The sequence below is a fragment of the Chrysemys picta genome, chromosome 4 (genome assembly GCF_011386835.1).
Source record: "Chrysemys picta bellii isolate R12L10 chromosome 4, ASM1138683v2, whole genome shotgun sequence".
Taxonomy (NCBI): domain Eukaryota; kingdom Metazoa; phylum Chordata; order Testudines; family Emydidae; genus Chrysemys; species Chrysemys picta.
Window position 1 is genome coordinate 4741254 of NC_088794.1, and position 27297 is coordinate 4768550.

A 27297-nucleotide genomic window follows, 5' to 3' on the forward strand; every position below is an offset into this window, starting at 1 on the left:
TTTTTGGCGCAGAATTCCCTCAGGAGCAGAGGTGCATGAATGCAAACTTGGGACCCACTTCTGACAAGAGACACCAGCAACAGGAGTTGAGGAGTTTCAGCAGGGACTGTTGGAGCCCTCTGTCTTCTCTTCTGCTACATTTCATCCTAATAGATGTAGAACACTTGGGCTTCTTAAGCTGCTCCCCCTGCTCTTCCTCCAGCTACGGCAGAGTAAGACAGGGATCATACAACCCAGGCAAGTACCTGTGCAATGGAGACTTCTCTGAGTCCACAAGGATCTGGGCGAGTGTTTAGGGCAGGGATCTCAAACTCAATTTACCTTAGGGCCAGGGCCAGTCCTCAAATCCTCCCAGCGGGCCAATATTGTCACTGAAGATGGTGTTTAGAAAAGAAAACGTTTATATTGTATTTTTTATTTCAAATTTCTTAGAAATAATACAACTTTATACAATTCTTCACCTGCCAGAGAGTTTTTAGTGTTTGCCAGACACCTGGCAACGCTTCAGTTCTGTCTGTTTGTTGATGTTTGGCCTCAGTGACGGAGCAGTTGAAACTTTCAGGATTGCAGCAAGGTGTGCGTCAGATAGTTGTGCTCGGTATTTTGACTTGTTTATATTCATTGTGGTAAAAAGTGATGCTGCCTCCATGGCTGACTCTGCCCGGCAACTAGTGATGGTATTGTTGTCCCTCTCCCCCAGCCAATGGGAGCTGTGGGGGGTGGCACCTGCAGCAAACATTGCCCTCACACCGGCAACGCTGCTTCATGTGTCTCTACTCAGTGGGCCGCAGTGGTGAGGTTCTCGGGCCGCAGATGGCCCGTGAGCCGGGACTTTGAGACCCCTGCTTTAGGGTCTTGCCTTTGGGACTGTGAACTGAACTGCCCAGGCCCGAAGCAAAGATGAAAATTTCACGGGCATGGCTGTAAGCCAAAGACGCTAGAGTTTTAGTTTCATTTCCTGAACTTGTTCTCTCTTTGCAAAGATTTTTTTCCCCCCAGCCAAGTCTCTGGCTCTGGGGGCCAGTTTGTGGCTCCTTCCTGCCCTGCCCTAGGGCTTGTGGCATGGAGAAGACTGTGACCGATCTCCTGCTGGAGACCCTGGAAGAGCTGGGGAAAGATGACCTCAAGCGATTCAAGTGGAAGCTGAAGGAAATCAAGGTGGAAAACCAGTATAACAACATCCCCTGGGGCAAGCTGGAGACAGCACGTCCTGTGGATGTCGCCAAGGAATTGCTCAACTACTACGGGGAGCACTACAGGGTGGAGGTGACCATTCAAGTGCTGAGATCCATCCACCGGAGAGACCTGACAGACAGACTCACCAAGGCAACACAAGCTGGTAAGGGAGTGACCAAGTTCCTTCCCCATACGTAGGCTCCCATGGGCTTTGGGATTCTGCTGCAGGATCTAAGCATCATTGTTGCAAAAATATCACAGATCTAGCCTTTATAATGGCTTAAAAATATGAACTGTGTGTGGCGATGTCTGCCCGAATCTGCAGACAACCTGGAACAAGAGCATTGAGATTCATCTCAAAGCTGCTGGTGAATCCTGATGTCTGAACCCTAATGACAGAATGCCAACATTGTTAACTCTTTAGGTGCTGATAATTTAAGGAGAAACATCCAGCGAATCCCACAATCCTTCATTACCTCTTACCACCGTAGAAGCCCCCCGGGTCCCTTTCCCAGCTGCCGAAATCTGCAACAGCATCTGCAGTGCAGTTGTGTGATTTCAAGGCAAAGTTATGCGGCATATTGAAAACTAAGACTTATAGGGCAGTGTGAGATGCACTGAACTGAATATCAGATAAAATCGCCCAGGAATTACAATATTGATTGTGTTATTCATTTATGCATTTAAGTCAATGAAACGCCTCTGTTTTTAAGAAGCTATTGGATCGCTAGTTTGCAATACCAGAGAACCACAGAACTTGAGGGACCTTGCTGCAGAATTTAGGCCACAGAATATAAGGGACCCTGGCTTACAATTGGACACCCAGCTGCACCACCTCTGCAGTTTTACAAGCTATTGTCAGATCCTTCTTAACTACTGCACTAGCAGCTGAAAGCCAACTGGGCCAAGTAATCCACCATCTGTGCAGTCTCCTCCACACAGCCAATGACATTGTTGTATGCAGATTAGCTGTAGAGTAAGGGTGCTGATTGGCTGAGCTACCTCTGACATCACAACTGCCTAAAACTTCTGGCATGGCATAGCTACATGCCTTGCTTTTGTGCAGGTGTAATTTGTAAAGTCAAAATGGCTGTGACTTAAAAATTGGACAGTACCAATCCGTGAAACCCAGCGGTGATTGGTAATAGTCTGAACAGAAAGTGCTCTGGCTTCAGAGTGACGCACAGACAGAGACAATCCTGGAATCTTCTCATATAGATAATCCTACCTTCCAAGGAAACTTGCAAAGGAATAAAATTGGGCATGTGCCCTTTTTTTGGTGCTTTACGAGCCTTGTTTTGAACACAAGTTCCCTTTTAGGAGGGATGTTGAAAAATTGGAGAGGTACAGAGAAGAGCCACAAAAATGAGTAAAGGGCTAGAAAATATGTCTTGCAGCGAGAGACTTATGGAGCATAATCTGATTATTTTATCAAAAAGAAGATCCTAAGGTGACTTGAGGACAGTGGGGAGGAAATATCAGGTACTAAATGGCTCTTTAACCTAGCAATGAAAGGCAGAACTAGACCTAATGGATTCGAAGTTAAAACCAGATATATTCTAATCAGAAATAAGGCACCATTTTTGTTGGGGGGTGGGTGATTAACCATTGGAACTAATTCCCCTGAGAAGTGGTGGATTCTCCATCCTTTGATGGTGTCCAATCCTGCCTGGATGTCTTTCTAAAAAATGCTTTAGTCAAACACAAGTTACTGGGCTCAGTGCAGGGGTAACTGGGTGAAATTCTCAGGCCTGTGTTACACAGGAGGTCAGACTAGATCAGGGATCAGCAACCTTTGGCACGCAGCTAGCCAGAGTAAGCACCCTGGCGGGCCAGGCCGGTTTGTTTACCTGCCCCATCCGCAGGTTCTGCCGATCACGGCTCCCACTGGCAGCGGTTCGACGCTCCAGGCCAATGGGGGCTGCAGGAAGCGGCGTAGGCTGAGGGATTTGCTGGCTGGCGCTTCCCACTGCCCCCATTGGCCTGGAGCGGTGAACCGCGGCCAGTGGGAGCCACGATCGGCAGAACTTGCAGACGCAGAAGGTAAGCAAACCAGCCCAGCCCGCCAGGGTGCTTACCCTGGGGAGCCGCATGCCAAAAGTTGCCAATCCCTGGACTAGATCATTTGACGGTCTCTTCTGGCCTCAAACTCTGTGAATCTAAGAAAAAAATCCTCTCCTCTAAAAAGGCACACAACGTGTTTGCTGGCTTATTGGCAAGCCACATATATACATGTTTTGGGCAGGTCAGCACCCAGCCTCATTACGATACATTTGGGAGCTGGAATGAGGAGCAGGAAATAAGACTGAAAATCATTGACTCATAGAAATGTCAGGCTGGAAGGGACCTCGAGAGGTCATCTACTCCAGCCCCCTGCGCTGAGGCAGGACCAGGTAAACCTAGGCCAACCCTGAGAGGTGTTTGTCCAACCTGTTCTTAAAAATCTCCAGTGATGGGGATTCCACAACCTACCTTGGAAGCCTGGTTCAGAGCTTAACCGCCCTTAGAGTTAGAAAGTTTTCCCTGATATCTAACCTAGCTCTACCATGCTGCAGATTAAGTCTGTTACATCTTGTCCTACCCTCAGTGGACATGGAGAGCAACTGATCACTGTCCTCTTTATAACAGCCCTGAACATATCTCAAGACTGTTATCAGGTCCCGCCTCGGTCTTCTTTTCTCAAGACTAAACGTGCCCAGTGTTTTTAATCTTTCCTTATAGGTCAGGTTGCTCTCCACTTTCTCCAGTTTATCCACATCTTTCCTTAAGCATGGCACCCAGAATTGGACACCGTGCCGAGTAGAGCAGGACCATTACTTCCCATGTCGGACATACAACACACCGACCTGTTCATACACCTGTGGCGCTTTGGGGCTTCACCCAGATCAGGATTGGATTCTGTCAATGTTGCCCTGGAACCCCGGGTGCCTCCTGCTGTGTAGCTTTAGCTCTGAGCCCTGATGCCAGCCATGTGTCCACCGCACAAAAGTCTCACCCTGAGCTACTGCCAGCCCAGTTACTCCTTGCAGGTTGACCCCCAATGCCCCCCTCTGTCCTGAATCTCCCCCAAACTGTCTCCCCTGTCATGTTCCTCTCACTGGACACTCAGAGTTAACACCACATTCGCTGCCTCCCGAGCCAGGGCACACCACAGCTTGTTAGCTCAGCGGGGGTGATACACTCCACCTTAATGCACTACCCTGAGACAATCTGATGTAAAACTAAGGCTAAGTTGATTAACAAAGAACATAGATTGATGTGATTTCAAGCCAGAGTAAAAGGGGCATGAAAGGGTTACAAAGCAAAACACGCTTTCGAATGTCAAAACTGAATTGTAGCAAGATATAGCTTCGACTATTATTATTGTTACGTCAATTTGTCAGCTTTCTTCAGGCCTGTTTTAGCAGGAGGACCCATTTTGCACGAATACAAAGCATGGCTTCTTCGTTCTCTCAGGTGATGGATTCCTCAAAGTTGTTCAGCAGTTCCTAATATCCCCAAATTTTATCTTTGTCTTAAAAGTTAGGAAGCACTCCCGGGGGCTCAGCTTTCTAGGTCCACCAGGGAGCGGACACCAGGTAAATTTTCTCCTGTGATTTACAATGCAAATGATCCTCCTGAAATCTCCCATGCAAATGAATAACCCATGGACCCTTTCTCTGGTCACACCTAGTTTGATCTGCAATTGAGCGCAAGAGATGTTTGCCCTTCCCCTGCTTTGACTTATTTGTCCGTTTATAGACTCCAAATAGTAATATCAGAGAATGCCCATCATTTCACAAACAGCACTGTTGCATAGATTTCACACTGATATTAATGATCAGCATGTTATTAGTTTTCAAATGATATACTACAAGACACCTTTTAAATGAATATCATGACAACAGTGTGTGAGGTTTATGAGCTGGTCAGGCCAGCTAAGACTTATGGTTACATACCAGGAGCACCTTGCCGTCTGGCATTGGGGTGCTCTTAGGGTCATAACACCCCAGAATGATATTAGTCTTTTTTGCAACTGCATCATATTTGTTGACTCATATTCAATTTGTGATCCGCTCTAACCCCCAGATCCTTTTCTGCAGTACTGCTGCCTAGACAGTTATTCCTCATTTTGTAGTTGTGCATTTGATTTTTCCTTCCTAAGTGAAGTACTTTGCACTTGTCTTTATTGAATTTCACCTTGTTGATTTCAGACCAGTTCTCCAAGTTGTCAAGGTTGTTTTGAATTCTAATCCTGTCCTCCAAAGTGCTTGCAACCCCTCCCAGCTTGGTGTCATTTGCGAACGTTATAAGCATGATGCGTGCATCCTTCAGCAACATTGAAAGGCACAGTAAAAAATCTAGGGGCGGGCAAAGGGAATGTTCCGCTTCATTCCCTGCACCTGATTCGCTGCCTCTATGACAATACTAAGTTTCTGACCTGGGTTTACTTCACTCCAGCAGCTGGGACTAGGGTGGAAATATTTCTGCCGTTCTGGCTGCTCAACACATATGGTGGGACTGGTCGGCAGCCCGCCAATGCAGCTCCAGAGACAGGCAAATGGGATGCACCATATGAGTGGGTGGAGGAAGCGGGAGCAGGCAGGCTCCTACCATGGATGAACGGGGGCAAGAGAAACAGGAAACCCCACATAAAAAATAGGGGGTTCAAAAAATGGCGGAGGCCAAGTGGAAGAATGTGTGCTGTGATTGGTGGAAACGCATCACAGAGAGGGACGGGGAAGTTCAGGAAGGGGAGAGAGAGAAGGAGAATAGGCCATTTGCACAATAAGAAGGAACAGGGATCCAGAGCTTTCTCTGTGTGTGTAAAAAGAAGAACAGGAGTACTTGTGGCACCTTAGAGACTAACAAATTTATTAGAGCATAAGCTTTCGTGGACTACAGCCCACTTCTGTGTGTGTGTGTGTGTGTGAGGATTAGCTAAACAGGTGGGAGCCTCCATATCAAAGAGAGTTGTTGATTAGGTACCAATAACACATTTTCTCTATATTTCTTGCTAGATGTTTTAAATCTGGAGCTGGAATCAATGACGCCACAAAACCCAGAGCCAGGGGAGACAGATGGGTCCAATCTGGAGCAAGAATCCAATATGCAGCGGATGCCAGCCTCTTTCAAAAGTACTGTCTCTTATAACCCTTCCTTCTGTACTTGCAGTTGACGCACTGTAGTAATGAACATGTCACTGAGTTTTATTAATTTGCATTACAACACAAGGGGGACAATACGCTGTCTCTTACCTGCTTGGAATCTCCCTTCTCAAGCTTAGTGGTGTGGATAGACCTGGCAGCTATTAATCTTGTGCCGGAGACATCACCAGACTAAAACTTGTCTATGGGCTTGAAGGCAGCATTGCTTCATATTGAATGGCAGGAGAATCTAGTCATTGGGCCAGGCTAGGTCTGCTAACTCCATACAAGGAGAAAGAGAGAGACCATTGAGCCACGAGAAAGAGGCTTGGGCCCAAATTGTCAAAGCGGATGTCCAAACTAGCTGTGAGTGCTCAGAACACGGTGGAAAATTAAGTCCCAGGTATCTCCGAGTGACAGCTAGACCTAGGTGTGTCAAGTAGAAAGACACCAAAAACTAGTGGGCAAGTTTGAAAATGTTGGCGTGAGTCTCTAGAGATGAAGACGATGCTACACTGATCTTTGCGCTCAAGCTGAGAGAATAATTGATTGTTTTGGTTCGGCCCTTAAAATCATTTAATTTTGGGTTGAAAACACCTGAAAATAAAACACCAAAAGCTCTACTCTGTGCAGCTATTATATAAGCCAGTTCATAGCCAAGGCACAGAGGGAGCAAACAGGAATAATAAAGATGGAAAGGGGGAAAAACAATTAAATTTGTTGACATTGAGGAATGGCATAGACTGAATGAAAACCAAGCGGTTATTTAAAAGACCAGGGAATGGAAATTTTCAAAGATACAAATGGGAGCTAGGCGTTCAATTCCGTGGACTATGAATGGGGATTGGGTGCCCCGCTGCAATTTATACTTTTGCAATAATCTATGCTGAAAAGTGACTCTGTAAAAAAATTGTGTCGTATGGCTGCATGTTTAATGTGGGTGAATTCTTTTGAAATCAAGCATTTACACACTTCCAAGAAAAAGGACGATTTCTCTGACTTCTCTCCTTGTGGGCTCAGAAAATTTGAGGCCAGAAGAGATCATTTTGATCCTCTAGTCTGGTCTCTGACAGAACCCAGGCCAGAGAATTTGATCCGGTGATTCTTGCATCCAGCTCATACCTTATGGTTGAGTTACAGCAGGTCTGACCTGGGGAAGCTGGGTTCTTACTTTCTCCATCATTAGTTTTAAAGATTCTGCACGCCAAATTCTGCCCCCAGTGTCCCTCTCACCGACTCTGCTATCACCCATCCTGCCCTTGGTGACCCCCTCATGGTCCTCTCTGCCTTCCCACCCTGCCCTCTGTAATTGATTGGCACCTATAAGCCGTACTAATGTTGCATAAAAAGGACTCTAACCCAGCTCCCCAATTCATAGCTACGCTGGTTCTGCTGGGCCGGAAAGAAAGATTTTACTTTTGTCCCTAAAGTCAGAAGATCTGTTGAGTAAAAACAGGCTGTGTAGACAAAGTCACCTCTCGGAGTGAAGCATATTCCGTTGCCAGCCTGTGACGTTAACTGCTGTTCATTTTGTTCCCATCGCTGCCCCAACCTCCAAAGGATCAATTCCATTTAAAACCATTTCTTCACCACTGCAATATCCTCTTTGTCTTTCCACAGAGCGGAGGAGAACATTCCAGGGCACCCTGTTCAAGCTGAAACTGAAGAAGTACAGAAGCAGGAAGCTCACATTACGTGACCTCCAGAAAATCGGCCCGGAAAGTCTAAAGGAGTGGACGGCTCAGACCTTAGGGGACTTACCGTGGTATTTCCTGAGGAAGGTGATGGCTCTGAATGGGACGACCAGAAACACAAGCCTTGGCCAGGGGGAGCTTGAAGATGAAGCAGTCAGTGAGGATGAGGAGGAACTGGATATTGAGGATGATTTTTTTTCTCTTAATGACACTTGCACTAGTGATTCCCTGCACCCCCTCGATCTTCTCTGTGCTGTGCTGCTTTGCTCGGACAGTTTCCTACAGCAGGAGATCCTGTCCAGAATGTCCATGTGCCAGTTTGCCCTCCCTCTGCTGCTACCCGCCCTCGACACCCCCAAGTGCACCCTAATGCTGTGGGCCATGAGGGACATTGTGAGGAAGTGGAGGCCGCACTCCCTGGCAGAGAGCAGAGGGTTCAGAGAGGAGAGCCTGGTGCTCACAGCAATGCCAACCATTTCCTTTGTGCGGATGGGGAGCTGCAGCTTCTCCAAGTCCCAACTCCTCAATGAGGTTCTCAGCCCCTCCCAGCAGTACCACGATTTCTTCATCCATCGGGACATGGAGTCTGGGAACATCCCTCGGGAAATCGCAGATGGGCTGGTCGAGATTTCCTGGTATTTTCCTAATGGGAGCAAGAATTCAGATCTTTTCCCAGAACCCATTGCGGTTACAAATCTGCACGGAGACATTGAGTCGCACCAGCTGCAGTTCAGCTTTTTAATGAAGGTATCAACTCTTATGATCATATTTGTTGAAAGACTCAGTGAAAGGGAATATGTTCTTCTATTGTCTCTGAAGGAAGCAGGCACAAAAGTGTATTTTATGCTCAGTTCTGAGGCTGAGAAATCAAAGGACATGTTGGGCTTCCTTAAAAAGCTAGTTCTGGATCTGAAACTGAGTAAATCACACCTATTGTTCAAACAGAGCACAACTAACCAGGCACAGCTTGTGAAAAAGCTGCGCTCTACCATTGGAAGAATCACAAAGTTTCCTCAGAGGCGCGTGACTATGGAAGACATGGCTGAGACGGCTCGGGAACTAGGAATCCAGGTAGATGAGGACTGCGAAGAATGTCAGCGCGCCAGCAAGTGCGTTAAAGAAATCACTGCGGAAATAAAAGACGTGGCAAAGTACAAGAGGGAAATGCTGAGACTGCAAGGGGATCTCGGGAAGACTGTGGCTAAAGTGGAAAAAGAGCTGTGTCGAATACGGAAACCAAGGACAGCCCACTTAGAGAAATATGAATCTGAGTTGAAAGAAAAATTGGTGGCATTACACAAAGAAAAGAATCAGTGGGACCTTACTGATGGTTTGGTTCAATTTATCAGTGGGATAGCATGTCTCTCCCAAGTGGAAAGATGTTATTTCCTGAAATGGATGAAGCTTAGCCTGGATCACATTACAAGGGGGAATCTTACTAGCTTACAAGCAGAGTATAAAGAGAAATGTAAAACTTCAGAGAGCGACCCACAAGAGCTATCAGAACTCGGTAAAATAATCTCGGCCAGATCCTTAGGGTCTGAGCATTTCATGCGTGAGTTGGGGCAATTCTACGAGGCTGAACATTCAAGGGTGAAACAAAGCAAAATAACAGAAAGCCAAAGACAATTCATCCATCTTCCAGGCATAGCAGCTGACCTGATGCTGGAAGGGTTTCCCATGGAGCTGATCGATGGAGATGTATCCAACATCCCACTGCAGTGGGTGACAGATGTTCTGACTCAGCTCCATGCCAAGCTGGGGGGAAGGTCCAGAACGCTGGTTCTAACGGTACTGGGAGGGCAGAGCACTGGGAAATCCACCCTCCTCAACACCATGTTCGGCCTGCAGTTTGCAGTGAGCAGTGGCCGATGTACACGAGGAGTCTTCATGTCACTCATTAAAGTGGCAGAGAACTTTCAGCAGGAGCTGGGCTGTGATTTCATCCTGGTGATAGACACAGAAGGCCTGAAATCCCCTGAACTGGCCAGGCTGGAGGATAGTTATGAACACGACAATGAGCTGGCCACCCTGGTGGTTGGACTGAGTGACATAACCATTGTTAACATGGCCATGGAGAACGCCACCGAAATGAAGTATGTTCTGCAAATTGTGGTCCATGCCTTTCTGAGAATGGAGGAAATCGGGCACAAACCCAACTGCCAGTTTGTGCATCAGAACGTCAGTGATGTGTCTGCGCATGAACAAAACATGAGGGACAGGAAAAACCTCCTGGAGCAGCTGGATGAAATGACCAAAGCTGCAGCAAAGATGGAGACGCAAATCAAGGAAATGGCAATTTCGGATATTATGGACTATGATCCAGAGAAACACAACTGGTACATCCCTGGGCTGTGGCATGGAGTCCCTCCCATTGCTCCAGTCAACATAGGATACAGTGAGAGGGTGTGTGAGTTAAAGAATTACCTGTTTGACTTTACAAAATCTTGCTCGGCTAACAGATCCCTTAAGGACATCCCCCAGTTTACTGAAAGGCTGAGAAGCCTGTGGAACACTATAAAACATGAACATTTCAGCTTTAGCTTCAAAAGCAGGTTTGTAGATGAAGTCTATAACCAGCTGTCTATGAATTATGCAGAGTGGGAATGGGGTTTCCGCAAAGAGATGCATCTGTGGGTATCTGAAAAAGAAACTTTCATCCTCAACCAGCCAGCAGCAGACCTAAATTTCTCTGTCTTTAAAAACATAGCACTGGAAAAACTGCAGTATGGTGAGCAAAAGATCATGGACTGCTTACAACAATATTTTGCAAGGAAGGCCTCAGACCTGCACCTAATGGAAAAGTACAAAGAAGATTTTATAAGGAGCACTAAAACACTCAAGAATGACCTTAAAACCCACGTGTTCAGCAAATGCGAAGAAGCCATTCTTACTCAAATAGGCAGGCTGAAGTCACACGACATACACATTAACTACATGAAAATTATTGAAGGGGAAATCGATCAGTTATTGGCAAACTGCAGGAGGAGCACACAGCAACTAGATGACAAGAAACTGGAGTCCAAATTTGAAACAGTATGTCACGAAACATCACTCTGTCCTCTGCAGAACTGCCAAGTTGAGGGAGATATGGAGGCCCAGTTGAGAAAGGACCTGATGAATCGAAGGAGTGCCATCACAGAGATGCTACAAGGAGCAGGAAGCCTGAAGGATTACAGAATGAACTCATTCAAGATGAAATCTAAGTATTTGGAAAAATGGCTGATACAAAGAGCAGGGTTGCACAAAGATAGTTACCTTCAAAAAGCAAAAGCTATTGCTAAATCACTGATGGATCAGTGCCAGGATTACATTCAAGAAAAGGTCATTTCCAAAACAGACTATGACAAAACCTACTGCAGGGAATTGCTGCGCATGATCAATGAGAGGCTCCAAGAGGTGGATGTTCGGAAATGTTATACTAATGCATTCTTCGAAGTTGACCTGAAGCTTCACGTTCTGGGGGAAGCGGCTCATGAGTTTCAAAAGATGCATGAAGTATTTATCCAGGAACACAATCCCCAGAAACATCTGGAGAAGTTTAAACCTCAGTACTTCTCCCGATTCAAAGATCTTTATTTAGGGAAGGATTCCTGCCAAAAGAGGGCCAGGGATTTCTGTGAACATTGTCTCAAACCTGCCCTGGTGGACTACGTTAAGAAAAGAATCACAATAGAAATAGTGGATGACTTCCTCAGCAGTGGGCAGGCCATTAAATATGGCTGCAAGATCTTTTTCCAGTTTACCGTGGAGAAGAAGCTCCTGGAAGATGGGAACTTCAACAACTATCTGAATTACATTAACAGCTATGAAGAGTTTGTCCAAAGCTGGATCCACAGACACCTGTTAGATTACTATAACAAGACTGATGGCTTGGTAGTCCCGGAAAGAGAGATTCTAGCCACAATAGTAAACAAAGTGAGAGGAGTTTTGGAACACACCAAGGACATAAAGCCTAACTCGGTCTCTGCTTTCTTAGATGACTTTTGCAAAGCACTGGAGCAGGATCTGGTCATTTCCAAGGACAGCTTAGTGGGGATACTGTTCAAAAACACAGCAATGGCCCAGCAATTTTCTGCAGACATTCAGACCTTGCTGCCTGACCTGGAACAGCAAATCTTATCTGAATTTAAGGAGCTGGAGCTGGAGTCAAAACTCTCCAACCTGCCATTGAAGCCTCAGGATGAGATGTTCAAGCAAGTTTCTGGATTTGCAGAAGCCTCCATTCCCTGAGGCTCCCAGAGAAGCAAGAGAGAGATAAATTCCTTGTAGTAGGATTTTGGTATAAATGGGAGTCCGAAATGGCAATATTGCCACAGGAAAGAAACTGGGCAGTAAAGAGCAGAAGCCACTCTGACAATGATGCTATGGGTCAGTCTAAACAACTGTCTTAAATGCTTAAATGATCTACTCGCGGGTTGGCTAGGGTTAGACAGACTGAGCAGGGTCTAGGGATGGAGATAGAGTGACCTGCTTGACATGAACTCTGTTGGTGCCTGCTCAATCAAATAAACGGCTACAAAGAATGTCATACTCAGCCTGTCAGTTTGCTGGGTCCCCAAAATATCCTTTCAAATCATAGAATGTCAGGGTTGGAAGGGACCTCAGGTCATCTAGTCCAACCCGCTGCTTAAAGCAGGACCAATCCCCAGACAGTTTTTTGCCTCAGATCCCTAAATGGCCCCCTCTAGGATTGAACTCACAACCCTGGGTTTAGCAGGCCAATGCTCAAAACACTGAGCTATCCCTCCTCCCTGGCCCTGTGGGATGAATATAGGACAGAGGGTGTGCATGGGCGTGCATGGGTTGGTAGCTCCAGACAAAAGAGCCCACAATGAGCAGGCCCTCATGTAGCAAAGCATCTGAGAACCACCCTGAAGCCTGGGAGGGACAGAGCAGCCGAATGGGGATGTCCCAGGATGGGAGCCAGGACGAGCGCTGTGCCAGGGAGGAATCACCTGAGAAGGACAAACCAGAGTTGGATCCAAGATCACTGCTGCCCGCAGCTGTATGGGGCCGTGAGCAGGGCCGGCGCCAGCATTTCTGCCGCCCCAAGCGCAAAAAAAAAAAAAAAAAAAGCCGCGATCGTGATCTGATCGGCAGCGGCAATTGGGGGAAAAAAAAAAAAGCCGCGATCGGCGGTGGCAGTTCAGCGGCAGGTCCCTCACTCCTAGAGGGAGTGAGGGACCTGCCGCCACAGAATTGCCGCAGGTGCCGCCCCTCTCCCTTGGCCGCCCCAAGCACCTGCTTGTTAAGCTGGTGCCTGGAGCCGGCCCTGGCCGTGAGTACTGGGGCTTGCGGCCTTGCACTGGGAATAAGGCAGGAGGTTGTAGCTAGTTAAGTTGGGAGGTGGTTGCTCTGTGTGGGTTTGCAGAGCAGCAGCAGAAGAGGGCACAGGAGGGGTTTGTTTACTGATGTTGAAGACGGCTAGGAGCACTCAAGATTTGCTGCTGGACTTGAACGCTGCCCAGAATTCCTGAACTCTGAGTGTAGACGCATTGCTTGGTGTCTATCCTGGTAATTTTTGGGGCCTGGGGGTCCTCACATGGGATCTAACCTATTTTACTGCTCCCCCATCTTTCCCCCCTGATTTCTCCATTCATTTCTCTGTAAAAAAATATTTCCTTGTCCTATATTCATTGTACTATTCAGGTGTGTGTGCATGTTTACTCCAAGGGGTTTGAAACAGGTGGTAGAAGGGAGTTTCCCTGCTGCATTCCTGTGCCTGCCTTTTCTGGGCCGGAGCCACAGGTCAGACTCCATGTTGGCCATGAGGGCGCTACAGGTACACGACTGACAGTAAATCATCAGAAAGCAAATCTGACCAACTCTGGCTAGAAGAGGAACGTCGCCTTAAAAGAGATTCCCCCCATGGGACACAAGAGGGCGCTATTGCTCCATCCAGCCACCTGCTCAGCCCTAACAGTGAGAGCTCAGAACTGCTGTGAAGTGAGTGCAACTCCTGAGATTTAACTAGACTTGCAGCCAGAGGTGGATAATGCTTTGGTGGGGCCCTGGGCCAGAGCAAGGGGAGGCCCCTCCCCACCTCTTCTACCTGCAGTCCCCCCTTAACCTCCCCTCCCGGCGTTCCTGCCAGGGAAATGGGGGTCGGGGCACAGGGGCTTGATCCGCCCCATCCTGATGGGCTGGGAGATGACCAAACAAGAGGAGCTGGCCAGTCTACCCCACACAGCGCTCTGATTGCATAACGAGGCAGAAAATCAAACTGCTGGAGAGGGCACATGTGGCTGCTGCTAGTATAGGGACTCTCAACAGGATGTTGAGAGCCTGAGTGCCGGGCCGGGGGTCAGACCCAGTGAGCAGCCTGTCCCATGTGAGCCTGCACCACATGCAATAAGTGGCCGGAGCCCACAGGAAAGAAGGCCTCTGCCCGGTGACTGAGGGACGGATGCTGGAAGGGCACTGAGGTTATGGGTGGATGTAGCTGATGGCAGTGTTGGAGTGCTTTCTGGATGAAATTCCTGCCTGCCAAAGGCTGTAGGAGAGATCCCCACTCCACATCCAGGGATGGGAGTTTGAAACTACGTACCAGAAAGGGGATCCCCTATGCCAAGAAACATCATAGAGGATTGAACACCCAGGACAGTGTCTGAGGAGAATCCCCAACTAGCAGCCAGCCTCCCTTCATTGAATTTAACATACTATCGCAGTTCAGGGAAACCGCACCAGTATTCCCCCACTCCTGGGCAGAGACCCTCATCTCTCTCCCTCCTGAGCATGGGTTTTCCAGGCTGCACAGTTCCCTGCCTACACTGTGATATCCCCAGCAAGCCAGATGGCCAAAACAGGCTAGCATCTGGGCTTTGTTTTGTCTCTAAATGCTGTGCCCAGTGTATTGCCCGCAGTTATCGGTTACCACACCACTCTTTCTAAGCAAGCACATTTATTCGTAAGGTTAAAGCATTACACAGAAAACATTAAAAAAAGAAAAGAACCTACACGCAAGCTAATCAGCTTACTAGAGACCACCCCAATCACGTCAGCTGATGAACAGTCCTTCAGATTCCACTAAGGAATTGTTATGTGTTTACTAGTTTATAACATCTTCAGCTCAGAACCAGCTCCTGCACAAAGTGGTCAGTCTTTCCCTTATTTGGCTTGGGCCTTTGATCTTCAGATTCCAGTAACAGGTGATCAGCAGACAATGGTCCCCATCTCAAGGCATACAAGGCTGGATTTTTGTATAAGTGGAGGTGGGAATTTGCATTCACCTCGCCCTAGGTATTCCACCTAACTGTCTGACCCAAAAGTCCATTCCTGTCTGGCACATTGATAATACACTCCTTTGAAGTTCATAACACTTCCTAGGGGCCAGATCTCAACTCCCCCTTAGAGATCATATATAATCCTGGTCTACAATACAACATAACCTTTGCATTTAATACAATGGATGCCACAAATACTTAATCTTAAGTCAATAAGGACTTTCCCAAGGATACAGCAGGAAATTGCCATATCTGTCACACATACCACATCATTTCCTCCAGGTACTGGCAGGAAACCTCGTCACCTTTGCTCATTACATATCAGCCTCATTTACCAACAATTTTACGTTTTCTTCCAGACCACCGATAAAACTATTAAATAGGATTGTGTGAATAACAGACTCTGTGGAGTCCCAGTGGAAACACCTTCATTTGATGGTGATTCCCCACTTACAATTCCTTTTTGATCTCCATTAGTTAGCCATTTAAAAAATCTATTTATTATGTGCTGCGTTGACTTTGCATATGCTATTTTTGAAAATCAGAATATCCTGTGTGTGGGGGACAAAGTCAATTGGCACTTAGTGCCTCTTGGACAGCCTGGCGCTCCAGGCTGTCTGAGCCAATAGGGGGCTACAGTAAGACTGTCCCCTACAGAATCACCCAGGGTATGTCTACACTGCACACTAAGCCTGGGTCAGTGGGACCCAGCCTTGTGGACTTGGTGTTTCCATGCCCATGCTTGGGCTTCCACACCGCATTGCAAACCTGGGTTTACAGGTGCTGGATCCAGGTCTCACTGCCATGCTAATGCGTCCATATTGTGCTATGCAGACCTTCTGACTCAGGTCGGCAGTTTGACCTGCGTCCACACTGTAAAATTATAGAACTTGAACCTGAGTCACAATGAGACTTGGGCTCTGACACCCCCCTTCCCCACAGCAAGGTCTTAGGGCTCAGGTCAGGAGTGCTTGCTGACCTGAGTCTCATAGACTCATAGACTTTAAGGTCAGAAGGGACCATTATGATCATCTAGTCTGACCTCCCGCATGATGCAGGCCACAAAGCCGTCCCAACCCTTTCCCTTGACTGATCTGTTTGTGCATGGAAAGGGGGCCTTGGGCTCAAACCTGAGTGAGAGCCCAGGCTTAGTGTGCAGTATAGACATACCCCCCACCCCAGAGACAGGCAGTGTGGGGTGTCTGTTCCATGCCCCTCCACATACTTCCCTTTTCCCCCCAGTATCTCCAGCTCTGGGGGTCTCCCTGCTTGGGAGTGCATAGGGTTGCCAACACTATATTTCAAAAATAAGGGACTGTTTTCTTAGCACTCCTGCCCGACCCCTCCTCCTGACGTTATTAATTGCTATTGTTATTTATTATTTTATTGTATTTATTAAGCAGTATTCACCGATGTTTGTCAAAGGTATTTCTTGCTGCTTTTTGCAGCACTCAGCAACTCCTGAGATCGTTGTGCGGAGATGAAGAAATAAAGGACTGTTGTTGCCAGCCCTAGGGCAGCAGCAGCTGCCAAGGCTGGGGGCCTGGGAAAGGCCTGAGACACAGCCTGGAGCTGGGCCCTGCTGGAGCCCCAACGAACCCGGCTTGACCAGGGAAAGCCCCCCACTCCATCTTAGGGGAGAGGGGAAAATGTCTGTCTCCCCTGCACTGGGGGGCTGGAAAAGTCCCTGCTGGTGAATGTAGCCTGTTTGCATCCTATGCTGGGGAGGGGGAGCTTGAATTATCCCTAAACCACCCCCCCCACCAACGCTGACCCCCTCACGAATTCTGAATCCTTCCCTCCCATGTCCACTTTGATTGACTCCCGTTCCCCCGGCCCCTCCATTTCCTCTCCTCAGCCACCCCCCAGTTCGTCTAGAATGTGCCATGAGGTGGCAGTTAAACCAGCAAACTATGGGGCTGGGGGGCACAGTGGGTGGGGGAGCTGCTGCTGTTCCCTTCTGTGCCCTATCCCCTCAGCCCAGCTGTGCCCCTCTGCCCCAAGCAGGGGCAGGACATTCAGGACGGGGCTGTATGCTCTTCAGCCTCGGCCCCTCCTGGTTCCCAGCTCCCAGGGAGCTGCTGCCCCATCTCCCTCAGGCTGAGCTGTGAGGAAAGAGCCCTGAGCCGTCTGAGGGAGGGAGGCCGAGCCGAGGCCATAGATGGGAGCAGGGAGCAATGGTGGGGGAAGGGCATTCAGACACTTGACAAGAGGCTTGTTAATCAGCAGTGTAGCAAATGTGTCCAGATGGCACAAAGTGAAGGTGCAAAAGGTGCATGGCGACAGCACCCCTGTGAATCACCGTCCTTCAGGGTCTAGCAGAGGGACTTGACGGGGAAGAGCGCTTCAGGCCTGGGCTGAGGATAGTTTCTTAGTGGGAAAGGACCAGGAAGAGCTGGGTGTTTCCTTGGAGGGACTGGACAAGAACAAGGTGCATTTTGTAAAGCCTGCCTGTCTTTGAAGCTTGGTGCTTTGGGGTTTTTTTGGTCCTTCCAGCCACCCTGGCCAGCATGTCACACGCAGATGGTCACTAGCACAGGGGGTGGCATACGTGGTTGTATTGAGCCCCTTAGATGTATTTTCTAGCCTTGGTCATTTAATTTAAATAGACCTGTAGGGTTTATTGCTCACATGGTGTCCCTCTGCACAGGGCTAGGACCTACTATCCTGTGTGAGGGGCAATTGGGCATCTGGCACACAACTGCCCCAACAGGAAGAATTGTGCAGGAATCAGTGGCCGGTTCCCCATGTGAGAACAAGGTCAGTAATGGGGTTCCTAGGGAGCAGTGCCACAGCTGGGGTTCTTTGTTGTATTTATTAACGACCTGCAATAAAGGAGTGAAGAGTGAGATGGGAAAAGTTGCAGATGCCAGTGAATTATTTTGCTTGGTGGGGATTGTGAGGGACTCCAGAAAGGGCTACATATGCAGGCAATTGGGCAGCATAATAAGAGGCGACATTCAGTCTAGGAAGGGCCAGGTGCTGCATGTGGGAAGGAACAATTGAAAGTGGGTGACATGGGGTAATCCACTAAGCAGTTTGATTGTCAGCTCTTTGAGGCAGGGACATCTCTGTTCTGTGTTTGTACAGCACCTAGCACTGTGGGGGTCATGGTCTGTTCCTGGGGTTTGTAGGTGCTACCACAGTTACAGATAACAACAACAGTAATAATTGAGAGACAGGGTACAGCACTTGAGAAGAATGTAGAAATGATTTCCCCTTTCGGACACTAGAGGGAGTCTTTGTCCCATCCAGCCGCACTCTGTACCCTACAGGGAGAAGAGATTGGGGCAGGGAGCCGATAGGCTGTTGGGCTGTGAATGTCATTACTGGTGATTTCTAACCCTGCACAGTTAGATCACTGTTTGCATTTTTCTTTTTTTTTAAATACAATCTAGTTCCCCTTGTAAGTGGGGGAAATCCCTTCCCTGGGGTTGGGGTCTAGCTGCTTCGTTGTGTGGCTGGCCCTGTGTATCCCACCCAATCAGTTATTGACTTGTAATGCATTGTGTCTGGGCCCAGGCACTGCAGGGACAACCCAGACAGCTGTTGCCCGATCTTTAGTTTATGTATTAATTACATTGATAACTTGGAATTCTTAAGTAATCACTTTGAGGGTTGACAGGTTCTTGCCATAAGATCAGGCCCAGTATTATTCAAATTATTATATAGATGGGAACCATGATGTGCACAGTTGCAACACTCACACCATAGGAACTTTTTTATATTTACAAATATAGTTTATTAATACATTTAGCACAGTCACAAAACACCCCAACACAGTAAGGTAGATAGAGATACTACAGAATGTACATCTCTACATCCATATACTGACACCATCCCTTGCAGAACAACCTGAAGTGTTAACCAGCATCTTCCTCATCACCATCACTTTCCCCATCATCACCAGTGAACATAATTCTGCCACCTCCCAAGGACTACATCGCCTTCTCCTACTGCCCCCGGCTGGATGCCACTTTTATAATATGTTAGGTCGATGCATATTCAGTATGGGATTTTTCCTCTTTTCCTTATTTGTATTTCCTCGCCTTACTAATGTTGCAATGTTTTTTTTCCCCTATAGGTTAATATATACATTTTCCAAACTTATCATCATATATGTCAATTCATTACCATGCCCCTTTTGTGGTTAGGTATCACATTGTTATTTCTGTCCTAACTAGTTATTTTGGTTCTTTTCCAAGTTCCAAGTTGTGGTGAACCTGTTAAGTTTAAAAGAGTATGAACTTAGGAAAACCCCTATGCCAACCTACGTCAACACATCCTCTATGTTAACGGTTGCAGCCATATATGGACCGTATGCTTTAGCTCATCACCATCTATCTAGTTGAAAGGTCTCAAACATATCTATACTAACTTTGCCTTAGCTCCACATACAGGATGTGGCCTGCAGATCCCTTGTGTTACGGCCCAAATATACTCTAATATAAACCTATTATAATAAAACAAATAATCAAACCCAAAAGAAACGTATAAGAAAAGATATAGAGGCAAGCAAGCAAGCTAGTCTTGGGCCTGGTCTACACTACGAGTTTAGGTCGAATTTAGCAGCGTTAAATCGAATTAAGCCTGGACACGTCCACACCACGAAGCCTTTTTTTCGACTTAAAGGGCCCTTTAAACCGGTTTCTTTACTCCACCTCCAACGAAGTGGTGGGGCCTTCGGCAGAAGGGGCAGGGATTGGGGGGTCAGAGCCAGCCCCATTCTGCCCTGTACCAGTAAGTGCCCTCCCCCTCCCCCGCCGGGGTAACAGCGGCAGCCGGGGGCTCTGGCAGCCATTTAAAGGACCCAGGGCTTGGCCGCTACTATCGCCCCGGGCCCTTTAAATGGCTGCCGGAGCCTCCAGCCCCCAGACAGGGTAGGCCCATTACTCAATGAAGAGGGAAAAACAATAACAGAAACTGTGAAAATGGCAGAAGTGCTAAATGACTTCTTTGTTACGGTTTTCACCAAGAAGGTTGGTGGCGTTTGGATGCCTAACATAGTGAGTGCCAGTGAAAATGGAGTAGGTTCAGATGCTAAAATAGGGAAAGAACAAGTTAAAAGTTATTTGGACAAGTTAGATGTCTTCAACTCACCAGGGCTGATGAAATGCATGCTAGAATACTCAAGGAATTGTCTGAGGAGATATCTGAGCCATTAGCTATTATCTTTGAAAAGTCCTGGAAGACAGGGGAGATTCCAGAAGACGGGAAAAGAGCACATATAGTGCCTATCTTTAAAAAGGGAAATAAAGGCAGCCCAGGCAATTACAGACCAGTCAGTTTAACTTCTGTACCAGGTAAGCTAATGGAGCAAATAATTAGGGAATCAATTTGCAAACATCTAGAAGATAATAAGGTGGAAGTGATAGTCAGCATGGATTTTTTCCAGAAGAAATCATGTCAAACCAATGGGATAGCCTTTTTTGACAGGGTAACAAGCTTTAGTGGATAGGGGGAATGAGGTAGATGTGGTATATAGTAAGGCTTCTGATTCAGTCTCGCATGACCTTCTCGTTAAGAAACTAGGGAAATACAACCTAGATGGAGCTACTATAAAGTGGGTGCATAACTGGTTGGAAAACCACTCCCAGAGAGTAGTTATCAATGGTTCGCAGTCATGGCGGAAGGGCATAACAAGTGGGGTTCCACAGGGATCAATTCTGGGACTGTTTTTTTTCAATGTCTTCATCAATGATTTAGATCATGGCATAGAGAGTACACTTATAAAGTTTGCGGACGATACCAAGCTGGGAGGGATTGCAAGTGCTTTGGAGGATAGGATGAAAATTCAAAATGATCCAGACAAACTGGAGAAATGGTCTGAAGTAAATAGGATGAAATTCAATAAGGACAAATGCAAAGTACTCCACTTAGGAAGGAACAATCAGTTGCACACATACAGAATGGGAAATGACTGCCTAGGAAGGAGTACTGTGGAAAGAGATCTAAGGGTCATAGTGGACCACAAGTTAAATATGAAGCAACAGGTAATGCTGTTGCAGAAAAAAAGCAAACATCATTCTGGAATGTATTAGCAGGAGTGTTGAAAGCAAGACACCAGAAGTAATTCTTCTGCTCTACTCTGCACTGATTAGGCCTCAATTGGTGTATTGTGTCCAGTTCTGGAAAGATGTGGACAAATTGGAGAGAGTCCAGAGAAGAGCAACAAAAATGATTAAAGGTCTAAAAAACATGCTATGAGGGAAGATTGAAAGAATTGGGTTTGTTTAGTCTGGAAAAGAGAAGACTGAGAGGGAACGTGATAACAGTTTTCAAGTACCTAAAAGGTTGTTACAAGAAGGAGGGAGAAAAATTATTCTCCTTAACCTCTGAGGATAGGACAAGAAGCAATGGGTTTAAATTGCAGCAAGGAAGGTTTAGGTTGGACATTAGGAAAAACTTCCTAACAGGGTGGTTAAGCACTGGAATAAATTGCCTAGGGAGGTTGTGGAATCTCCATCACTGGAGATTTTTTAGAGCAGGTCAGACAAACACCTGTTAGGGATGTTCTAGGTGGTGCTGGTCCTGCCATGAGTGCAGGGGACTGGACTTGATAACCTCTCCAGGTCCCTTCCAGTCCTATGATTCTATGAAAATGTTGACTATTATATTATCATAATCTGACATGAGATGTCCCATTCTGACATAACTTGACAATTATGCACCACTATTCTGAAAATAATAAAAGTATTGTAAAAATAAAAATAAAGCAGAAAAAATTTCAAAACAAAAAGTTTAATTTTTTTTTCTGAAATTAAATTTTCTGATTTCTTTTTATGGGAATTTTCACGGAAGTAGATATGATTTCATGAAAAAAAATCATTTAAGTTGATATGACATTGTCGGACAGAAAACTTTTAACAAAAATGTTCTGATCAGCTCCACTGTCAACCTTTTGAATGCACATAAGCATTTTATGTACTCTATGGCCTTGCAAAAATATACGAAATCATACAGCGCACTTATAGAACAATGGGCCAAATGCTTGATTCCTAGTCAAGTGCAGCTGTGTTCCAGCATTGTCAGAACAAATCATTGCAAAAGATGGAATCTCCATATTTTATTTTTACAATCCAGCATAGCTTCAAAATCCTGGAGGTTGCAGGTTCCATTAAGAATTTCCTTTGATTGTTGGTAACTTAGTAGTTTTTGAAGTAGGACTCGGATCTGATGATAACTTTTTTTTATAATCTTGTTCTTATCCCAGATAAACAGCAACACAGGGATGCCACGGTAACATCCAGAGATACTTAGCATGGGTCCAGTGGGCACAATTAAAACTTCTTTGGAAAAAAAAAGTTCTGTAATGACTCAAGTTGCAAACTGAATTATACTGTAACACACACTTAATTACTTAGCTATAAAGTGAGAATTTGCCATGCACAACAACAATTAGGGGAATCTCCAGATGCTGAAGTAAACTTGGAACAAAAGAATTACAGACACTGGTTTGCTTCACTCACGTTAGCCCAGCTCCTATGCCTGGTCTAATAGTTAAAACAAAGCAAAACAAAAAATTGATTGATGAATATATCTACAACCAAAGCAAGCACTTTGGGTCACTCTGATGCACTGAGTTCTGTTATTTGTTTTGTGTGGTTTCAGCCTTTGGGTGACCACTGGTATGTTTATGAAAGTGTTTGCAAACCCCAACTTTTCACAGATATTATTGCAAATTCTTCTGAAAATTGGTCCCAAAAAGAGCACTTTTCCACCTTTCATTATTCTCCAAATGAAAAGGTTTTATGTTCATCCCTACAAGTGGGGAGTAGGAAGTATATCATATGGCTTAGGTGTCCTGTATCCCAAAAGAATAAACAGCAAAGACTGAATAGTCAAGATGAGCAGTTTGTGAATAACCCATAAATGAACATCGTTTGACCAAAGTACTGTCCAAAAACTTATAAATACCAAATTCATTCAAAGGAAATCAGGTTCATTTGACAAATGATTTGCTAAGCAAAAACTGAGGCTAGGTCTACACTACGGGGGGGTGGGGTGGTCGACCTAAGATAGGCAACTTCAGCTACGTGAATAGCGTAGTTGAAATTGCGTATTTTAGGTCGACTTACTTGGCTGTGAGGACGGCGGCGAGTCGACCGCAGCTGCGCCGCGGTCGACTCCGCTTCCGCCTCTTGCCGCTGTGGATTTCTGGTACCTTTTAGGTACTTAAAAACTGTTACACATTTCCTCTCAGCCTTCTCTTTTCCAGACTAAACAAACCCAATTCTTTCAATCTTCCCTTATAGCATGTTTTTTAGACCTTCAATCATTTTTGTTGCTCTTCTCTGGACTCTCTCCAATTTGTCCACATCTTTCCTGAAATATGGCACCCAGAACTGGACACAATACACCAATTGAGGCCTAATCAGTGCAGAATAGAGCAGAAGAATTACTTCTGGTGTCTTGCTTTCAACACTCCTGCTAATACATTCCAGAATGATGTTTGCTTTTTTTGCAACAGCGTTACCCTGTTGATTCATATTTAACTTGTGGTCCACTATGTCCCCTAGATCTCTTTCCACAGTACTCCTTCCTAGGCAGTCATTTCCCATTCTGTATGTGTGCAACTGATTGTTCCTTCCTAAGTGGAGTACTTTGCATTTGTCCTTATTGAATTTCATCCTATTTACTTCAGACCATTTCTCCAGTTTGTCCAGATCATTTTGAATTTTCATCCTATCCTCCAAAGCACTTGCAATCCCTCCCAGCTTGGTATCGTCCGCAAACTTTATCACCTTATTATCTTCTAGATGTTTGCAAATTGATTCCCTAATTATTTGCTCCTCCTCTGTGTTTTAAATCTTTTTATTTACCCTGTAAAGTTACCTTCCATCCTGATTTTGCAGGTGTGATTCTTTTACTTAAAAAAAAAAAATTATTCTTTTAAGAACCTGATTTATTTTCAGTGTCCTAAAAACCCAGGGGTTTGGTCTGTGCTCACATTGTAACCAATTGGTTAGTATATTATTCTCAAGCCTCCTCAGGGAAGGGGGCGATGGGGTTTGGGGAAATGTTTTGGGGAAACAGGGACTCCAAGTGGCCCTTTTTCCTGTATTTTTGTCTAAATCACTTGGTGGTGGCAGCAATACCGTCCAAGGACAAGGAAAGGATGTGTGCCTTGGGGAAGTTTTAACCTAAGCTGGTAGAAATAAGCTTAGGGGGTCTTTCATGCACGTCCCCACATCTGGACCCCAGAGTTCAGAGTGGGGTGAGAACCTTGACAGTAAGCCTATTTGGTGGATGTGAGGGACTGATCTTTGTATTGCAGGATTTCTTTTTCCCCCGGCATTGAGACCTTGTTGTCTTTCTTCCTTGCTAATTGTGCCTCTCTCAAGCCTGCTGCCATCATACTTCCCCTTTGTGTGTCTGACCCAGAGGTGAAAGTAAGCCAATACGCCCCGGTACTACGTACCGGCAAGAGCCAGTGTGCCGTACCGGGGCAGCCCAGCTTCCCCAGGCAGCAATTTAAAGGGCCTGCGGCTCCCAGCAGTGGCTGGAGCCCCGGGCCCTTTAAATTGCCAACAGAACCCCACTGCTGGAGCCCTGGGGTAGCGGCAGTGGGGCTCCGGGGGCTATTTAAAGGGCCATGGCTCTCCTGCCTCTACTGCCCATGGCCCTTTAAATAGCTGCCGGAACCCCGCCGCGAGCTACCCCAGGGGGAGGGCACTTGCCGGTACAGGGCAGGACGGGGCTGGCTCTGACCCCCCAATCCCTGCCCCTTCTACCCAAGGCCCTACCCCTTCCAGGGGCCAGAGCCGGCCCCAACCCAGCCCTGTACCGATAAGTCCCTATTTCTACTTTCACCCCTGGTCTGACCTTCCCAAAATGGCTGCGGCCACACTTCCAAAAGAAGGGAGAGAGAGCAAACTGTCATGCCCAGTCACATGTCAGGGAGTGAGGAAGACCCCATTTCACCCACCCATCCTACTCCAATTTACCAACCATCCAGAGACGTGGGGAGAGGAAGGGGATTCAGCCATGACTTCCAAGAGATAGTTAGGGAAAGAGGGTTGTGAGGAAAGATGAAGGAAAAGGGGGAACAGTAGCTGTAACCTCTCTGCTATCTCCACAGCAATCGCCCCACCCCCCCAATGAAATTCTGTGTATAATTTCTTCCAAGTTACAGACTGGGTCTGGTGTGCTCCCTAAAAGTTCCCCTGAAGATTGTATTTTATCTCAACTTCCTCAAGAGCTATGTAAAGATTCATCTCCAAAGGGGACTTTAATAAATAGCTGAGATGGTGACATTACCACCTGTCCCATACATTCCATTACATTTCCTGAGGTTGCCTGGTTTCTGCTTGCCCGGGTGCTGGGGGTGAAGTCCAGTTAAATAGCTTTAAGATTGTTTTGGGTATCGTAAACCAGCATCATGGTGTGATGACATGTTATCTTCCTGTTGAATCAACAATGTTTTACCAAGCTGTTCTTGTGATATAATACCATCACATGCTGATGTGACCTCATAACGCAGTATCAGGACTTCTGGGACATGACTCTTTTCTACTGAGGGGCAAATTCCAAGAGGCAGGAACTCAAAGGTGGAGGAGGTGATAAGCTAGGAGGTCCTTTCCCACCCATCTCAAACCATCCCAAGTCAACATTAACCAAATACCATTGCCTTCTACCAACTGTTTTGTTGGGTGAATGAAATATCTAGTCATCACAATACAACTCCTTGCTCCTTGACCTATTGGTGTTAGCCTTGTCCATGAGAGACAAGCACAAGGGTGAAAAAGTTAAGTCTTGCTCCTTCTCTGGAGATTGCTAACCATGGTATCCAAGTGGGGTAGCTCTCTTGGGTGGCCTGGATGACTCATATTCTAAAAAGATGATCTTTCTGCATGTGTATAATATGGGAGCAGAGGGAGGGAACAGCTGCTAGAAAGGGGGTGGTCTCTTACTGGAAGATATAGATTTGTTTTAGAGGACTCTCATATTCTCACAACTGGAGGTATGCTCTGCTTTGAGTGCTCTGAAGTTCTGGTGGTCACATTCAGAAAGTTTGCAGGAATCTATTGATTTTGAGGAGGAGTGTTAATGTCTCAAATTGAATGTAGCTTGTTTAGGAGGGTAAGTAGCATCACTGTAATTAATGGAAGCGAATCTGAACTGAATGAGCATCCCATCACCAGGGCTGTTGTTCTTTTTGTTGGATCGTTGTGTTCACATAAGGGTGGAGTTGTTCATTGTGAGTCATGCACCAGATTTCAAACGTCTTAACCATTGTCACTCACAAACCTTCTCTTTTCAGATGGGTTGAAAAAACCCTCTTCCATGACTCTGTCCAAAATAGCTCTAATTCCAGAGAGACCCATATTGCACAACCATCTGTGGGCAGCTTAATTAAAATGTACTACACTGACATGACATAAATTGCATTGTACTTAAACGCAAAGCTAGATGGTTCAGAATTCTGCATACTACCCCTAAGATGCAATAAGATTTGTTTCTTCCTCACTCATAATGCTAATTGTTTGCAAAGGGACATAACAAAAAAAGGACACGTGAGACACTCAAAAGGATTCACACAGTTTTATATATATATACATTTGCATTTAACAGATCCTCATAGTGAGCACATGCCTACATGTTCATGAGAACATAATGCAAAATTATTACTATTAGTTGTATTGCAGCATTGCCTAGTGGCCTTAACTGAAACTGGGACTCCACGTGCTTGGTGCTGTACAAACATAGTAAAAGACACTCCCTGCCCTGAAGAGTTTACAGTCCAAAATGGCAAAACGTGGGAGGGAAGCAGAGGTCCAGAGAAAGGAAGTGACTGACCCAAATTCAGAATGTAACAGAACCAAGACTAGTACCCCGTCACTTCAGAACCACAGTCAGGGCTATCACTGGGTCATACTGTTCCTGTGCTACTGGGACTACAGTAATGATCATAAATAATCTAACTGAAATTAGGAATAAAATTGAACAAAGAACTGGAAAAGTTTCCACTTTTCACTGAGCCGTAAATGTTGCAAGCATTCACATCAAAGTAGAATGGCAATATGTAGCCTGATTTAGGGTGTACTAATAATATTAATTTAAGTCATCAATTTA

At 46.2% G+C, this 27297-nt stretch overlaps 1 protein-coding gene across 2 annotated transcripts; it reads left to right on the plus strand.

Moving 5' to 3' along the window:
* Positions 1 to 753: 753 nt before the first annotated feature.
* On the plus strand, positions 754 to 12522 carry LOC101932265 (up-regulator of cell proliferation-like). 2 transcript variants are annotated; one of them, XM_065594165.1, is made up of 3 exons: positions 754 to 1339; positions 6177 to 6293; positions 7923 to 12522. In XM_065594165.1, exons 1-3 carry the CDS (start codon positions 1063 to 1065, stop codon positions 12227 to 12229), a joined length of 4701 nt encoding a protein of 1566 aa, XP_065450237.1. In that variant the 5' UTR covers positions 754 to 1062; the 3' UTR covers positions 12230 to 12522. The 2 variants fall into 2 exon arrangements, with proteins under 2 accessions (XP_065450237.1, XP_065450238.1); XM_065594166.1 differs by lacking the exon at positions 754 to 1339 and adding an exon at positions 3567 to 5502.
* The last annotated feature ends 14775 nt before the right edge of the window (positions 12523 to 27297 follow it).

Excerpts from the sequence above, each read along its gene's own strand:
- LOC101932265 (XM_065594165.1), top strand. The coding sequence starts at position 1,063 with ATGGAGAAGACTGTGACCGATCTCCTGCTGGAGACCCTGGAAGAGCTG. Across the intron at positions 1,340-6,176 it reads CACCAAGGCAACACAAGCTG|ATGTTTTAAATCTGGAGCTG; the intron begins GTAAGGGAGTGA and ends ATTTCTTGCTAG. Across the intron at positions 6,294-7,922 it reads GATGCCAGCCTCTTTCAAAA|AGCGGAGGAGAACATTCCAG; the intron begins GTACTGTCTCTT and ends GTCTTTCCACAG.